Source organism: Trichomonas vaginalis, chromosome V (genome assembly GCF_026262505.1).
Source record: "Trichomonas vaginalis G3 chromosome V, whole genome shotgun sequence".
NCBI lineage: Eukaryota > Parabasalia > Trichomonadida > Trichomonadidae > Trichomonas > Trichomonas vaginalis.
Window position 1 is genome coordinate 17,340,124 of NC_067207.1, and position 18,190 is coordinate 17,358,313.

An 18,190-nucleotide genomic window follows, 5' to 3' on the forward strand; every position below is an offset into this window, starting at 1 on the left:
AGTCTAAATTACTTGTTAAAAGTTCTTGCTTTATCTTCTGGATTTTTGTTTCGAAAGTATATGAAGAAGGAATGAAGCTTTTCATCTCTACTAACATTGAAGTTGGGTTCATGACTAACGAGTTTGGTGAAGTTGTTGCTAACATGTTCTTACAATAAAAATAAAAAATATTTTTTTAAAAAAACTAACTTTATTTTTTATGTTTTTTATGTTTTTTATGTTTTTTGTGAAAGTGTCAAAACTCATGAAAATTCAAGAGTTTTAGACCATGTTAGAAAACGTGTTAGAAAACATGTTAGATCTAACATTCTAACATAAATTATATTTTTGGTGTAAATTTCATGAAAATTCAAGAGTTTTAGACCATGTTAGAAAACGTGTTAGAAAACATGTTAGATCTAACATTCTAACATAAACATTATTTTTGGTGTAAATTTCATGAAAATTCAAGAGTTTTAGACCATGTTAGAAAACGTGTTAGAAAACATGTTAGATCTAACATTCTAACATAAACATTATTTTTGGGTCATTTACGCTCATTACGATGAAGTTTCGACAAAACATTTACGTTCATGTTTGACAAAACATTTACGATGAAATCTTGACAAAACATGTACGAAGAAATCTTGACAAAACATTTACGAAGAAATCTTGACAAAACATGTACGAAGAAATCTTGACAAAACATTTACGTTTAGTTTACGAAGAAGTCATGACAAATTCAAGAGGTTAGAAAACATGTTAGAAAACGTGTTAGATCTAACATTCTAACATAAACATTATTTTTGGTGTAAATTTCATGAAAATTCAAGAGTTTTAGACCATGTTAGAAAACGTGTTAGAAAACGTGTTAGATCTAACATTCTAACATAAACTTTATTTTTGGGTCATTTACGCTCATTACGATGAAGTTTCGACAAAACATTTACGTTCATGTTTGACAAAACATGTACGAAGAAATCTTGACAAAACATGTACGAAGAAATCTTGACAAAACATTTACGAAGAAGTCTTGACAAAACATTTACGAAGAAATCTTGAAAATTCAAGAGGTTAGAAAAGAGGTTAGAAAACATGTTAGATCTAACATTCTACCCTAAACATTATTTTTACTGAATTTAGCAACAACTTTCTCTCAATTGGAGCTGTAGCATACTCTTTGCGTAAGCGGTTCAGACCTTCTTCGAACTCTTGGTCTCTCTTCGATTTGTATTGGAATTTGGATTGAGATTGGACTTGCTGGAACTGAGGTGCAGGGGTTGGTGCTTTCGGTTCTTCTGGATTGAGATTGGACTCGGTTGGTGGGACGTCGGACATTCGTCTGTGGCTTAACCGTCGGACCACAACGATAAAAATCTCTGCTACTAGCAGTACTTCTACTGACAGTAGCAGTACTTTTACTGACAGTAGCAGTACTTTTTCTGACAGTAGCAGTACTTTATCGTCGAAAACCCTCTCAAATTTTCCTTTTTTCTGCTCCTAGCAGTACTTTTACTGACAGTAGCAGTACTTTTACTGACAGTAGCAGTACTTTTACTGACAGTAGCAGTACTTTTTCTGACAGTAGCAGTACTTTTACTGACAGTAGCAGTACTTTTACTGACAGTAGCAGTACTTTTACTGACAGTAGCAGAGATTTTTATCGTCCAACCTTACAAATGTAAACTTATATCGTTCTATTTTCTTCACTAGGGTCTAACACCAAAATAACCTTACAAATGTAAACTTATATCGTTCTATTTTCTTCACTAGGGTCTAACACCAAAGTAACCTATGTACATGAAATTTCACTGCATAAAAGGAAAAAACCTGCGCGAATCGGGATTTGAACCGAGGTCTTCGACGCCTTTAACGAGGTAGCCCATACCACTGAGCTATGAGCCGCTTACATATTCACAAAAATAAATTGTTTTCATGAGTTTTCTACGATGTTAGAAAAGAGGTTAGATCTAACCTTCTACCCTAAACATTATTTTTCAATACTTTTTCAGCACTTTTCCGTAGTTATATATGAAAGACAATTCGAGATAAAAGTCATAGTACAATGGAATAATATGTTGCACACCATTTGTTGTGAACCAAACTTGAAAGTCAGAGAAACTGTTACTAGGTGGTTCGTAGAATTTAGAAGCAAAGTCATAAAAGTCCTTACCGATACATAGAAAACTGTTGTTGCTTGAACTGAAACTTGCATGACACATGACATTTTGAGGGTCAAACACATTTCTATAAACTGTCAAATCTGTTGGTGGGCGTATAAATTTAAACGGACCGTCAGGTGGTAATGGTTCGTTCTGGTTTAGTAACCGAAGAAATTGTGCCCAAGAACGTTTGTCTACTTCCCAAAATAAAAACTGTGTATCTCTTGGAGGGTTATTTTCAATCCTTTGAAATGAAACTGTGGAGTTCATCTTGTCATATTCTAGCTTCAGATAGTATGTTCCATTTAGTAAAGAGTCGTATTTTTCTTGAAATTCCCAATATATTTGTTCATTTGAGTTTGAAAGTCATTTAGAGTCTTCTCAAGGTTTTCGTCTGAACGAATTGTAAAGATTCTCATTTCGTCAAATTTGTCTATTAGACCATTAGAACCTCTATACTGACCATGAAAATATACTGCGAACATAAATGCGTTAGTTCTTTTTGAAAACAAAACTCTTCTAAATCCTATTGCCTTTGCATCTGAAGGACTTTGAAGCCAACGAATTGGATAGTCAAACCTGTATGTTCGGGATGAAATTTCTTCATCTGATATTGTCCTACCAGCGTTTGTGAAGATATAGTCTAACGGTTTTGTATCTGCTACTTTTGTTCTTTGTTTTTCAACCTGAAACATTTAATATATGTAAAAAAATACTGTTTTAAAAAATGTTTTAAAATGGTATGCCATATAGCTTCTTGAATTTGTTAAGATATAGTCTAACGTATTTTCCATCTGCATCTCTAGCGTTTACATAAGCATAGCCTTCCTTAGTAAAACATACTTGTAATTTCCTATAGTTTACGCCGGTATAAAAGTAGAAAGAGTCTTGTTCTTCGCTATAGTAGTAAAACTCAAGCGTATGCTTGCCATAGTCTGTAATTTCAATTGTTTCATCTTCTAGTTCGTCGACAAATTCGAATACAATATCTCGAAATTTGCTTTTGTTCTTATTTTTTCAGAACGAGTGACCCAACGCAAGTTCTCAAGTCTATTGTCGTTTCTTATACGGTTTATATGGTCTACAAAAGGTAAATTGTTAGGATTCGGTATAAAATGAGTTGCAATGACAACATGTTTAAAATAGTGTTTTCCACCCATCTTCATAGTAGTATATCCGTTATTTCGCTCCCATTCGCTTAAAACTCTTTTTGTCTCTTTGTTTCTGACTTCAAATGACTCACAACAGTGAATTTCATATTTCTCATCTAACAAACAAGTTTCCCAACGGTCTGTTCCAACAAACTCAGCGTACATTTCAAATAAAATAAAAAAATGTTTTTTAAAAATATTTTGTTTTAAATGGTATGCCATTTCATATTTCTCATCTAACAAACAAGTTTCCCAACGGTCTTCTCCAACAAAACTCAGCGTACAGTTCTAAAAAAAAAAAATGTTTTTCCTTTACTTTACGTAACCACCAGCTACCATAAGTCTTTGACGCCAACCCATACCAGCTAATGAAGGTTGACTTGGTTTAGTTTCAATACTAACCTTTGGTTTTGGCTTCCCTTCTTCTATTGGCTTCCCTTCTTCTATTGGTTTTTCGTCACTTTTCGGTTCTGCTGACTTTACTTCACTTGCTGGTCTAGTTGTGTCGTCAACATCTTCATAAATATCATATGCCATTTGTTTTGTTTTCCTTTCAACTTTTTGTGTTTGTTGTAAAGTTTAGAATATTTCGACTCTAAGTCAATGAGATGTTCTATAATGAACTGTTGGTCAGTGAAGTAAACTTTTCCATCTGTTGTCTCATAAACTCCTTCAGACTTCAATATTTTATTTGTGAGAGTTTGTTTCTTTTTTGAGATACTAGCCGTTCCATTTCTATGAAAAGTGACTTTGTAGTTAGGGTTTGCATTTCCAGACCTGGCACCTTCTATTATTGAATTTTTCTCTTCATCTGTAAGTTCTTTGACAGGTTTTGACAATGGTTCTGAACTTTTTGTTTGTGGTGTCAAATCTACCGTTTCAACTTCTTCGGTCATTTCATCTCAGTAAAAAATTTTAGTTTGGTTTGTTTTCAACTGGTTGTTTAGGTTTTTTAAGTCGGTCTAAAACTTCCTGAGGTATAGGGAGGACTTGACAAACACGTGGTGGTGTAACTGCTGGAAGCCGACAAATCCATCTTGAACCCATTTGTCTCAATGCTGTATTGTTCATTTCATCTCAGTAAAAAACTTTACATTCCCCACGTTTGAGGCGGTTGAGGTTGGTTATTGTTTACCCACTGTTGTGCATGGTTATATCCTCTGTTAAAGAATCTTTCACCTTGGTCCATATAGTGCCCTGCTTGGTTATAGTAGTCATTTGCTTTGTTATAATAGTTTCCTGCTTGTCTTCCTACATTGTCCATCCATCCTTGAACTTTTCCTCTTGTTTCAGGATTTGGAATAAGATTTGCTGCATCTCGTGCTACATCCCAACCTTTCTGTACAGTTTGTATAATAGGTTGTGCTTTCTCTTTCAGTATACCTAATGTACTCAAAATCTTCCTTCCAATTCCAAATGCACCTCTGGCTAGTGTTCCCACTGCGGGTAAAAATCTAGATGCGACTCCTGCTATTGCGCCAAATAAACCCATTTCTTATGGGTTAAAAAATGACGAATCCAAACAAGGACCCCTATGTTTCTAAAGCGACAAAGAAAGCACTCATGGTAAAAATCTTTAGTTCAACACCAAATGCTTGGTTTATGGATATCTTGGAAAACATTCCGAGAGTTAGAACAGATGGACCACCATACTGGCTAATATTTGTCGGTCAAAACACAAGATACTGTGAAGCCATACCATTATGGTCCAAAAATATTTTAGATGTGAAAACTGCTTTGACAATATTCGTTGACAAATACCATCCAACAAAACTGACATCTGACTGTGAAAGTTCTTTCAAATCAGACGATATTAAAAACTATCTGCGTTCAAAAAATGTAAACCAATATTTCATTGTCGACCAAAACCATTCTGCTCTTGGTGTCATTGACAGTTGTATAAAAATCTTAAGAGACTTAAACCAACCACAAGGTGGTGAAGCAAATGAAATGTCATATGACGACAAATATAGACACTTCTCCATGGCAAAGATGAGACAAGTTTTAAATATTTACAATAACCGTAAACAAAAAGGTTTGGGAAACCACTCCCCGAAGAAATGAAAAACAACCCTGACTTAGAGAAAGACTATATATTTAATAGTTTAGTCAAAAGAGACAAACAAGAAAGAATGCCAGGCTTCAAACTTAAGAAAGGTGACAAAGTAAAAATAGAAATACCCAAACGTGACCCATATGAAAATACTATTGACTATGACAACAATGGGAACTCGACAGGTACTCACATTCGTGTTCGTAAAAATAGAAGAAAGTATACAAGAGAATATTATGAAGTTTTAGGCAAACATGGCAAAATGTACAGACTGCAAGCAGAAGATAAAACTACTATTGTCAGACCTCGTTTCAAACTTGTTAAGGTTCAAGGTGGTATACTTTCAAAGACAGTTCCTAACAAATATAAGACAACTCCTGACGAATATGCTAAAGAAGTGGAACATGACGACTAAGCATTTCTATACCATGCGTAAACTGTCATGTAAGGTGGCATGTAGTCTTTACTTTGTCCCGTTGTTTGCGTATACCCTGAAACGCGATGTGTATGGTTTCCTTCTCCCTGTGTGCTACCCCAGAAACAATTTATAGCAAACTGAACGTTGTCTTTAACATCATATCCTTTACCTTTTTTCATTGCTGACCAATCCCAAAAATGCTATGCTTCAGATGTAGCTAAATCTATGTAGTGACTGTGTGCAGGTAAATTTGCACCTGAAATCGTTTTACTTCCACCTGTTTCCTTTGAAGAGTTTGCACAATACAAAAACCTGTCGACTATTTGAGTCCAAGTTCCAAAACCAAGTACTACTTCTGGTTTGGTAGAGTTCATTGACGTGTAAATAGAACCTATAGGATATAGTGTTTGAAGTATTTCAATCTTTAATGTTTGAAGCTCTGTTTTGTCAGCTTTTTTATCATATAAATCTTGAGCAGTGAATTTAACTTTGTTTTCATCCTCCATGACATAGACATTTCTACATCTAGTGTATTTCATCGTTGTTATGTCTTCATCCGATGTTAAACCTTGTGGAAAGTTAGGAGGTTTCCAATTTAATACATCCCCACCAGTTTCTTCAACCGTTCCTTCAATATTTTCTATACCAACAGTTGCGAAGAAATCGTGTGTATGGTTCTTATCTGCCTTCTTTTCAAGGCTAACGTTTAAGTCTGTTATTTCAGAAGATGTATGTGTATGTCCAACGTCACTTTCCTGTTTAAGGTTTCTTGTAAGTTTGTAATATTTGCAATGGTATGTGTATGTCCAACGGCACTTTTACTGTTTAAGGTTTCTTGTAAGTTTGTAATATTTGCAATGGTATGTGTATGTCCAACGTCACTTTTCCTGTTTAAGGTTTCTTGTAAGTTTGTAATATTTGCAATGGTATGTGTATGTCCAACGTCACTTTTCCTGTTTAAGGTTTCTTGTAAGTTTGTAATATTTGCAATGGTATGTGTATGAGTCTTTTTAGAATATTCGTTTTCAGCTCTTGTCACTTCACTTGACATTTTATTGTCAACATATGTTTTGTCCGCTAGTTCAGGATGAGTATGTTCTTTCGTTGCATATGTTGCATCTGCTCTGTCATGTTCTTCTTGAACTTTTTCAATGACATACTCTTTGTCAGCTTTGTTGTCAACATCTGCTTTCAAAAGAAGTTCATCTATAGGTTTCTCGTTTAAAGTTCCTTTTGTTGGATTTACACAGACAGTATGGTTCTTACTGTCTTGAAACAGAAACTCGTCTGTTAAAGGGTTTAATGTCAGTTTTAAGTTTCCTTCTTTCAATGACTCAGATATCTTAGAATAGTTTGAAAAGTTTGTTGTGTTCTTATTTAGAGCTTGCAAAATGAGTTGTCGGTTGTGTTGTATTTCTCTCATAGACGCTGTTTCTTTCGACATTTTTATTCTAGATAAAATATGCTTTCAATAGAAAAAGAAAATTCAAGAGTTGCTACAACTAAACCATTAGATGAACTTTTTACGAATGTCGGTCAAAAGTTTGAGACAGAGACCGTAAAGCATGAAGGCTATCGTTTTGACTACCCATTGAGATGGCTAAGAGACCCATCCGTCACAAAAGCTATTGGCTTTCGTAGAATGAAGTTCATTTCAGAAGCCATACATGGTTTCCCATTTACGGTCGCTTTTGAAGTTCGATACTATAACAAAGAAAAACGTACGTATGAGAAATTTGAACAGGGAAAACTTTTACAAGTGAATTTGCTTGTAAACTTAGAAACAACTCTTCAAGCTTTTCAAGAAAAAATAAACGATATCTACCTCGAATATGCAAAACAGTACAACATTGACGAAGGAGAGTACCATCTCGATATTATATATGACAGGAAAAATGCAACTGTTAAAATCAATAGAATAGAAGACCTTGGAGAAGACGTTTATATTTCTACAAAATATAACAACTTGGCATGGTATAGGTTTCTGAGGATGTTAAATCAGCCTGCAGCATATCCAGTACACCCGAACTTTTATGAAGTCGAAAACCCTAATGGAACATATGAAAATGTTTTCGACTCAGATGCTATTATAGTTCATGCTTCATTTTCTGGTGCACAAAACTCTTTTTTATGCTTGGCAAATGACTTTTACGAAAAACCTACAAAGCTATATGAACCACCGAGTGGAAGTATTTCAGACTTTCAAGTATGGTTTACAACAGATGGAAGAAAGAGAATAGTTCCATTATACCATGCGTTTTACTTAGAACTTAGTTTCATATACAACTACTATCGAACGGTAAAAATATAATTTTAATACGGTTGAGGTGTTGGATTTGGTTGCCAACTTGACTGTGGTGCAGGTTCAGGTTGTTGTATAACAGGAGCTTGTTCTTCTGGTTCAGGGTCTTTAGGTATAATACCAACGAACTGGCCTACTCTTTTACCAATATTTTTGACTCCGTTCCATACTCCTCTTCCGACAGATTTTATTCCATTCCATATACCTCTTCCAACATTTCGAAAGAAGTTTCCTATTCTTCCAAAGAAACCCATTTTACTATATGTAAAAATCTAATGTCCGCCTAGTCTCTTACGTTTCCTGTTGAGTTCCATAGCATTTTTTAACTGGAGCTCATACATTCTATTTCTCCTCTGGTAGAAAACATACTCTGGGTCAACTCCTGTGTTCGCGTCATCTGCATAGAGTTGTTTATATCCCACTTCAGGGTTTGTATAAAACTCTTTCCATCTCATATTTGCATACCATGGTGGTAAGCCTAACGCAGCGTCATTTGACATGGCAGTTTGCATTTGTACATCTGTTGGCACTTGACCATAGTTTGCCATTGCAGTTTGTATTCTAACTTCATTTGGAATATTCTCTGGGTTTGGTTGTCCAGGTTGCTGTGCATTCGCTAAGTTCTGTGCGTCCATTTAATATTAGATAAAAATATCTCTTACGAGTACATATGCTGAACATTTGCAGGCATTGGTTCATCTTCATATTCTCTATATCTTTCTGCCACGTCAAATAAGTAAATGACACAATGGAAAAAATCTAAAACAAGTAGTCCTATTTCAAACCACATTTACTTACCAATAAAATTTCTTTGTTATGACACTTTCTCCAGTTTATAGGACCTCTCTCATATTCTATCTTATCGTATCTAAACTCATAGTCATGTATGTCCTCTAACCATCTCATGACACTTTCCAAACCACTTTTATCGAATGTAAAGTAAAAGCATGGATGGTTATGTAAAACGTCTAAAGTTTCTAAAGAGTCTCTCAAAGTCCAGTCTACTTGGTATTGAAAATCCCATGTGTTATAGAACGGCGGGTCCACTATAAAGAAAACATTTTCCTTGTCTTTATATTTTTCATACAAATCTGTCCAATGACATCTCACAAACTCTATACCCTCAATATATTTTTCTATGTCCTCTTTGAAAACATTTGTATAGTTAAGATATAAAACTTTTGACATAAGTGTTTCAATGTCATGAACTCTTATAGCACCACTATATAATAGTCTAGCAGATATACTATCCCAGTCTATATATTCTGCTTTTTTCAAAACCTCTCTCACAATATTTTTGTTATCTAATGGTATACGTTCCATCTTACCTATAGGTATCTTTTCTTTTAACTCTTTCAATATATTGTTTGTGTCTGGTATATGTTTGAGACGGTCCATATAGTTGTCGAAGTCATTGCATATAATCTTTGAGTCTGGGAATATTGTATGACATAAATGGGATATATAGAAACTTCCACCGAACAAATCTACAAATGTTAGACCATTCGGTAGTTTCTTAAGTTCTCTCAATATAATATCTTTACATCTACTCTTATTTCCAAAGAACGGTAACGGTGGTTTTGTAAAATTCATTTATATATAATAATAAAAATGTTTTTACCCGAAAAGTGACAGAAAAGTGACAAAACATGAAAACATATATAATTTGTGAAAAGCTCCTGGAAGCCCTCCGAATAAAAACTTCATTTATACTAAACATCTTCAGGGCTAGAGGGCACGAAGTGCCTGGAAGCCCCACTACCTTTTTTTTTTTTTTTTTAAAACTGAGGAAAAAGAATTTAACGGGTTTAAATATCATCCAAATAAAGTTTCAGAACTAGAAAATGAAAAACTTCAGAAAAAATTAAACGATAGACTTTCAAATGATCGTATTGAAAAAATAAATAAACTAGCAGAAGTTGCATTTAATAATGAAATATTTGATGAATATAACCTTGAACTCAGTGATGGACTTTAAGTCCTGGGCACTTTGTGCCTTGAGCTTTAAGGACCCGGGCTCAACGAGTCATGATTTATGAAATCAATAATTTGATTTATTCGCTCTTCAATAATTTCTATTCTTTTTGTTAAATCATCAATTTTCATTAATGAGGTGATTCTTGATTGAGGAATAGATTTAAACTAACAACACCTTTTATTTTTGAAATTTTGAATCCATGACCCTCGGGTCTTGGACTCTGTCCTCAACTTTAAACATTTTATTCAATTTACATGTTGTCAATTCTTCAAATAATTTTTTATTATTAGCATAATAGTCATTAAATTCATCAACAGATGAAAAAATTTTTATTTCAGTAATTGGTTTAACAACGTTTATTTTTTGTTGAACATTTTCACTTTCATTTATTTCTTCCTCCTCTGTTTCATTTATTTTTAAAATTGGTTTCATTTATCATTAAATAAAAATTAGAATATAAGTGATGAAATATATTTTTTAATTAATATTAAATCAGAATGGCGGCAGGATTCTTTAAAAAATTATGGGAAGGAATTAAGAAAGCTGCAAGTTGGGTTCATCAAAAGATTATTAAACCCGTTGCAAACTTTTTGGCACCAGTAGCGAAAACGGCAGGAACTATCATAGGTGGAGTATTAGGTACTAAAGCAGGTAATCCGGCGATGGGAGCACAAGCAGGTAACGCAATTGGTGGAATAGCTGAAGGAATACTTAATAAAATAGGGGGTAATAGTGGAAAAATAAATAAATATTATTTTTATCTTAGTATCGGTTGTAGTCGATAAACTTTTTCTCCTTTATTTAAAATTTCTCTTATTGGGGCAGCTTTTGGTGTTATTGATTCAGCAACGTCACTAATTGCTTCTTTATTCTTAAATATCCAATTTGCTCCTTTCTTTCCTTCCCAAACTTTATGCGCTCCTCTTTTTACTTTATCCCACAGTTTCTTAAAGAATCCTGCAGCCATAGTTGATTATTTCATTAAAATTAAAAATTCATTTTCATCTTTTAATTTTGATTTTTTATTTAATAATAAATGACGACTAACTATTTAGTGCCAAACACTAAACCGATTAATGGAAATGTATTTCATTCATTCGAAAAGATAAATGAAATATTCGCAAAGAATGACGGAAGAAGATATTATAGAGAACTTGAAAGTTCATGCTATGACTCTGATGCTCCATATTTTGATGATAAACAAACTCATTTAAGAATTACAAATCCGGCTCATGATGTGAACCAATTAGGTGACACATATATTAAACGCAAAGTTAAAGCAACTCTAGTTTCAAATAAAGCTTTCACATGTGATGCCGCTTTTAAATGCATGCGTTTATTCGTTGGTTACAAATCATCAAATCAAAGCTTTAAACAATTAGAAGTAGAAACCGAAAGAGGTGATGCGGTTATCTTCAGATGGATTGCGCCCGTGAATCTTTCGCATTTGCAACATATAAACCAAAATCAGAAAGGAAAGTTAAAAAGTTTGTTCATTCGTTATATAATAATGTTCAAAAATATGATAACTCAGTATGTGGTAAATATATTGACCCTTCAGAAGTTTTCAAGAAAGCAAATGAAGAAGTTGATGTCACTTTTGATATGATTATTCCGGTAAATGATTTGTTAGCATTTCAGGCGTTCGATGATTATCCTAAATCATTTGGTGAAATCATTCTTAAATATTATGTTTTCAGGGATACTTTAGTATTTTGTCAGGTTGACCCGTTAAGAGTTGCTGATTTACAAAATTACGTTTATGAAAAGATAACTGATGAAAATTATGAAAAGATTATGAATCATGTTTATAAATATGATCGCAAATTCCAACAAATCGGACTTCCTGCCAAATTAATTACAAGCTTAGCCGCTACATCTGCTGACGCAACAGTTGAAGACGTTATTATTTCATGCACAAAGATGGAAGTTTTAGAGGATAAATGCATTACACCAGGATACGGTTTAATTGAAGAATCAGTTAAAGCAATACCACGTTTATTTAGTAAGGAAGATCCATTCATGATTCCAGCTCAACATATTGACGTTCGTTCACTAAATGGAGGTTGCATCACTCCTGAAGGTATTAGCTCAGATTTCTCATACGCTCTTCATAATGTTACAGATGTTGTGTTAACATTTCCGAAGAATGCAATGCAAAGAACGGTTTTAGAAAATCCAATGCTTCGAGGTCTTCAGGTCACTATAGATTCCAGAAACTTCCCCGATCAAGCGATGACCACAGTGGGTGACATATTCTTTACACGTATGCTTCAAGCTTCTGATTTAGATGGAGTGAATGAATGCACGGAAGAATACGAGGACTCATTAACTAGACCACTGAATGATGATATGGCACACCATTAGCTAGAACATGGAAAGACCAAACTTCATTCTTATGCACTATTCCAGTTCAACGTGATGGAGCGGGTATATTCTTTGATGGATTAGAAACTTTCAACTCACAAGTTACAGTACAAGTGAAAGCTTATCCAATCATTCAGGGTGAAAATGACACTTACTGTTCAAAGTGACAAATCCTCCTCAGGTTTGGTTTACTAGGACTACATATTGGACATGGACACCGGATGAAGGTTTGAAATATCATCCAACAGGTACACCACCGCAGTATAGAAGTTCATATGATGAAATATTGATGAATAGAAATGTATAAAATTATAAATTTATTTTTGATTAAATGGATTTAAATTCATCCACCCCTTATGAAGAATTAGCAGGAGTATATAATACATACGTAGATGATATGATTAATGAAGCATTGAGTGATAATAGAAATGCTCTATCTAAGGAAAAATTAATGAAAATTCCATATTCTGAATGTTACTTAAATTCAATCACTGCAGCAATTGGTAAACAAAATAAAGGTAAAACATTAACGATATTAAAACAAATTATCATTATTGCTAACACTTCCCCCATTCACATGTGTTAATTTATATCAACCGTTCAGGTTCACCTTCAGATGATACATTTGAATCTTTAAAGCATTTAATCAAAATTCCAATTATTTATTTATCACAAGAAGAAGCAGAAGATTATTTAAAAAACTTTTTAATGTATAAAGAATTATATAATACAATCAAGAAGCAAGGATTAGAGGATAAAATTATTGATAAACAACGAGATGAATTATTTGAAACACTTTCTATTTCAAATTTTGATAGAGAATTTTTGCATTCACTCATTTTTCTAGATGATGCAGTGAAATCAAAACTAATAACAAATGAGAAATCATATTTTAATCAATTATTAACTCAATGTCGACACATTCAGTGTTCATTCTTCATGGCTGTTCAATACTTCAAAGCATTAAGCACAAACATTAAATCAAACTATCCACCCTTTTCATTTTCAGTGGTTTTAGTCGTCAACAGTTGAACGTTTGCTTTATCAAGTGAATTTACCAATGAGCATTAATGAACTTTACACACAATATCAGCAATTAGGAGAACATGGAAAAATAATAGTTGATTTAAATAAAGGTTCCATTAAATTCGAATAACTTTTTATAATTAATTTTTATTTTTTATTTATAATTAAACATGACAGAAATAGCAAATCTTCTACAGGTTCCATTAAAACAAGGAACAAACAAAAAGGGTGCATATAATAGAACTATGAAAGTTCCAGACGGAATGAAAGAATTAGTCCACATTGTTGCCGGTCTTCAAAAGGATGTTAAACAAATGAGAAACGTTTTAACATTACCAGAAGCTCAAGCATATGCCAAACGTCACGGACCAAATTGGGAAGCACACGAAGCAGACATTACGGGTCCAAATGGAAAACCTGATGGAATAAATGAAGTTTTCGTTACTGATGGTCAAGGAAATATTAAAGTCATAAATGGGTATAAATTAACAATGACGGATTATCCTAAACGTAAAGCATATAATGAACATTATCCTATGCAATTTGATGAAAATGGAAAAGCTGTTAAACAATACATTGGAGAAGGTGAAAATGGTCCAATTAATTCATACCGTCATAATCCATATTCTTACTTCAATGAAGAATTAAATGCTATTGAAGAGGGACCGGATGGATTACCACGATATTCTAACCAGTTTGATGGTCAATATGCAAATTTAGACTGAAATTCCAGCTAAGAAATTCTTTAAAGTTGCTTTATTCGATCCAGTTTTCGCAAATGTTAAAGATGAACTTAAACAGCAATTCCAACCAATTATAGTAGCAAGAATTGCATCAGGTGCTTTATCTCAAGCATTCAAAGATTTAATTAAGAAACCATTATATCAGCAACGAGGTTTAACTTATGATTTAGTTAAGGAATCAGATAAAAGAAAATTTGAGAAATCAGATGATTATAAGAATGCAATTAATGAATATATTCGGTCTATTAATTTCGATGAAAATGCTAAAAATCAACTTCATGAACAAATACAGGAAATAATAGATTCAAAAGTTCCAGCAAAATAAAAGTTTAAATATATTTTTTTATTCGAATATAAATGAGAAGACGTTTCACTAGTCAAAAGAACACTAACGCAAAAGCAGAGATTACGGTTGGTTATAACGTAAATGATGATAAATCACGAATTATTCAAAATGTTAAAGTTAATGTTAGTCCTGAATTAACAAGGTCAGCAACTCAACCAAATTTATTAACTCGTGACTTACCGAAGAATGAGGAAGAGCAAAATAAAGAAGATGGAGACCCAATCATTTTATCTGAACCTGGTAAAGAACCTGTTGAAATTCCCACTTATCCAACATACCCAGCACCACTTGATAACCCAGGAATCTACGATTCCAGTCGCAATGCGCCATATAAAATAGACATTAATTCTGAATTAATGAAAATTTACCGTGATATAATAACTGATAATTATGATTCAATAATAAATTTAATTGACCAATCCGGTTTAATTATTTTACCTTATGAATCATTAATTCACATTATCGCCATTCTTTGTGATGTTCAAGATTCAGACGTTAAAATTCAATTTTTCATAGATGATGAGGTTTCATGCTGCGGAACAGTTGCAAAAATAAATCCTATAAAGGATATTAGCACAATTAAGATATCAAAGAACGGAACAACAACTGAACTTCATTTAACATATAATGATATTTATAATAAAATAGTTGATGAATATAAAATATCACTTGAAAAATTCTTTGTTAAGGCTATTTAATATTCAAGCATTAACATTATCGAATAATAATCCTTTGAATCATAATCGATAATAATTGACCTTTCACCAGTTTCTATCGTTTGTTTTATTTCTTTTTGTTCCCCACTATCTGGATCGGTCATTGTAATTGTTTTTGTTATAGTATCAGCTTTATCTTTAACTTCAATCTTTTTTCCATCAGGATATTTAAACCAAAATTCCAAAAATTCGATATTGTCAATCTGTTCATATTTTAATCTATCAATTGCATTTTTAATACCATCTGAAAATCTTATGAAATGGTCATTATATGGGTTTGATTGAACTAAATTTGAATGAAGTGAAATATAACCCGATGATGAATATGACATTGACTCATATTTTCTGAAAACACTAAAATTTATAACATGAATGAATTTCTTATTCGTTGAATTTATGAATTCTTGAGGTAATCTTATTCTAGTTTTATTTATCACTGGAAAATAACGCTTTACCATATTTTTAATCGTAATAAAAAAATGTCAATTATCAATATTATTTCGAATAATAACTGTGAATTAAATTTAACAGTTAGCGGAATTTATAATGTTACTCTCGTTTCTGTGAGTGGTAAATTTAATCCCATTCTTTTAGACCCTTCAGATTATATATCATTTATTAAAGATGACCATGAGCCGCATAGCGGCGGGGTCGTAGACCTAAAAACGTATGATATGTATATAAATAATGTGATAACGAAATGGGATATTAACACAATTTTAAGTTATTTAAATGAATCATTTATCGTATGGTATGAAGAAAATTTTAAATCAAAACCTGATAAACTTTTTGAACTTGATGAAATAAATAACCTTATTAAATTTCCGCTGAAAATTAAATTTTGTACTCCTCATCTTCGTTCATTGTTGGGGATATTAAATTTTGAAAAAGATGTTGGGGATGTTTTGTATTCTGACACTGGTTCTAATTTCATTTTAATCAAATGTGATAAAGTTAATACCCCAATGAGATTTTCACATCAAACATTAGACCCTAACTCTTACCCATCAATACAAAACATTTTATCCATCAACTTAAACATATTTTCTTTATCATATCCGTTTCAATTATCCGGGAATTCATTTATTCTTCATTCAAAAGATTTATCAAATATTAAATTTAGAGTAACTAACCTATTTGATTGTGATTTAGAATTTATGAATGAAATATTATGGCAATTTCAAATAGAAAAAATAGCTGATGAGATAACAGATTAAATATTTATTTTTAAATCGTAATAAATGATTAAACAACAGCAACCACAGACCATTACATACGCCACATATGCATATAATTCAAAGACGGCAGAACAAACGCAAAGGTTGAAATATGGAGATTTGGAGATAGTATTGAAAAATGACCATTTTGAATTCGTTTGCAAAGGTGGTGCAGTGATATCAAATATAAAAGAAATTTTATTTATGAATTCAAAAATTAAAGGAATAACGGATGATATAACATCAATTCCACCAGAAGAACAAAGATATTACGCATTAAATGCATTTCCTAAAGTTTTGAAGATTGGAAGATTTAATTTAAATGAGGAATTCATAAAAGGTTTCCTAAATGACATAATGAAGAAGGCAGATAAGGAATATGTTAACGATGAGTTAAATAAGAAGGCAGATAAGGAATATGTTAACGATGAGTTAAATAAGAAGGCAGATAAGGAATATGTTAACGATGAGTTAAATAAGAAGGCAGATAAGGAATATGTTAACGATGAGTTAGCAAAGAAAGCAGATATATCATTTGTTAACGATGAGTTAGCAAAGAAGGCAGATAAGGAATATGTTAACGATGAGTTAGCAAAGAAAGCAGATATATCATTTGTTAACGATGAGTTAGCAAAGAAGGCAGATAAGGAATATGTTAACGATGAGTTAAATAAGAAGGCAGATAAGGAATATGTTAACGAAATATACCAAAGTTTGATAGGAACAAAAAATATTGAAACTATTGTTGGTGACTTTTCTGTCAATGAAGAAAATAAATATTTTAGATGGGTGTTTGTACAGTCCTTAAGAAATGGTATACGGTATAAACTCATTCCGAAAAATAACAATGAAATGTATGTAGGCTATAAAGAATAATGGCACACAAGTTAAAGTTCCATTAGACAACAACTGCTACTTAAACTTATATGGAGACGAACAAAAGAAATATTTAAGAGTTTATGAAATGACGGATATGACATTGTCTAACGTAGCTCCAGCACCGTATTATTATGACTATGGTGTTGACGCACGTGTAGACCCAAAAAAGCAAACATTATATTTAGAATATTATAGATATAAAAGATATAATGCAATAGAAAAAACGAGAATAGTATATTATTATACAGATGACAAAAATAAATATTATAGTCAAGATTTTACATACCCTGAAAACATAAGATTATATTATAAAAAATATTCTGACACAAACCAGAAGAAACCCGAAATAGTTACACTATATTTTAAGTTCAAAAGAGACAATCCTATAATATCTCATATGTTTGATTTAATGAACCCAGTAGGTTCTATTTATACATCTATGGATGTGAGAGGTCCTCAAGCAATGTTTGGTGTTGGTGCATGGGAACAAATAGTCGACAGGTTTTTGTATTGTGCAAACTCTTCAAAGGAAACAGGGGGAAGTAAAACGATTACAGGTGAAAATTTACCTGCACACAGTCACTACATAGATTTAAGCACATCTCAAGCAGGTTGGCATAAGCATAGATATTGGGATTGGTCAGGAATGACAAAAGGTAAAGGATATGATGTTAAAGACAACGTTAAGTTTGCCATAAATTGTTACTGGAGTGACACTCAGGGAGAAGGAAACCATACACATCGCGTTTCAGGATATACACAAACAACGGGACAAAGTAAAGATTACATGCCACCATTTATGACTGTATTCGCATGGTATAGAGTTCAATGAATTCAGTCCAAAAAATAATTA

General features: G+C 32.6%; 8 protein-coding genes and 1 pseudogene across 9 annotated transcripts, besides 1 other annotated feature; 3 read left to right on the top strand and 6 right to left on the bottom strand.

Annotated features, from left to right (window-relative positions):
• Positions 1-18,190: part of a mobile genetic element that runs on past both edges of the window.
• Positions 1,084-1,317, bottom strand: TVAGG3_0353780 (uncharacterized protein; the record flags this gene model as incomplete). Its single annotated transcript, XM_051231210.1, has 1 exon — positions 1,084-1,317. The coding sequence occupies one exon, from the start codon at positions 1,315-1,317 to the stop codon at positions 1,084-1,086; it is 234 nt and encodes a 77-aa protein (XP_051100940.1).
• TVAGG3_0353790 (uncharacterized protein) lies at positions 4,208-4,363 on the bottom strand (the record flags this gene model as incomplete). The annotated part of the gene is made up of 1 exon (XM_001289734.2): positions 4,208-4,363. One exon carries the CDS (start codon positions 4,361-4,363, stop codon positions 4,208-4,210), a length of 156 nt encoding a protein of 51 aa, XP_001289735.2.
• TVAGG3_0353800 (uncharacterized protein) lies at positions 4,383-4,784 on the bottom strand (the record flags this gene model as incomplete). The annotated part of the gene is made up of 1 exon (XM_051231211.1): positions 4,383-4,784. The coding sequence occupies one exon, from the start codon at positions 4,782-4,784 to the stop codon at positions 4,383-4,385; it is 402 nt and encodes a 133-aa protein (XP_051100941.1).
• On the bottom strand, positions 8,077-8,319 carry TVAGG3_0353810 (serine threonine-protein phosphatase family; the record flags this gene model as incomplete). Its single annotated transcript, XM_051231212.1, has 1 exon — positions 8,077-8,319. The coding sequence occupies one exon, from the start codon at positions 8,317-8,319 to the stop codon at positions 8,077-8,079; it is 243 nt and encodes an 80-aa protein (XP_051100942.1).
• TVAGG3_0353820 (uncharacterized protein) lies at positions 8,338-8,700 on the bottom strand (the record flags this gene model as incomplete). The annotated part of the gene is made up of 1 exon (XM_051231213.1): positions 8,338-8,700. One exon carries the CDS (start codon positions 8,698-8,700, stop codon positions 8,338-8,340), a length of 363 nt encoding a protein of 120 aa, XP_051100943.1.
• TVAGG3_0353830 (phage tail repeat-like family) lies at positions 8,840-9,658 on the bottom strand (the record flags this gene model as incomplete). The annotated part of the gene is made up of 1 exon (XM_051231214.1): positions 8,840-9,658. One exon carries the CDS (start codon positions 9,656-9,658, stop codon positions 8,840-8,842), a length of 819 nt encoding a protein of 272 aa, XP_051100944.1.
• On the top strand, positions 10,541-10,776 carry TVAGG3_0353840 (N-acetylmuramoyl-l-alanine amidase family; the record flags this gene model as incomplete). The annotated part of the gene is made up of 1 exon (XM_051231215.1): positions 10,541-10,776. A coding segment is annotated over one exon (236 nt), but the record flags the coding sequence as incomplete, so codon positions are not given.
• Positions 16,483-17,050, top strand: TVAGG3_0353850 (uncharacterized protein; the record flags this gene model as incomplete). Its single annotated transcript, XM_051231216.1, has 1 exon — positions 16,483-17,050. A coding segment is annotated over one exon (568 nt), but the record flags the coding sequence as incomplete, so codon positions are not given.
• TVAGG3_0353860 lies at positions 17,311-18,169 on the top strand (annotated as a pseudogene). Its single transcript has one exon. A coding segment is annotated over exon 1 (859 nt).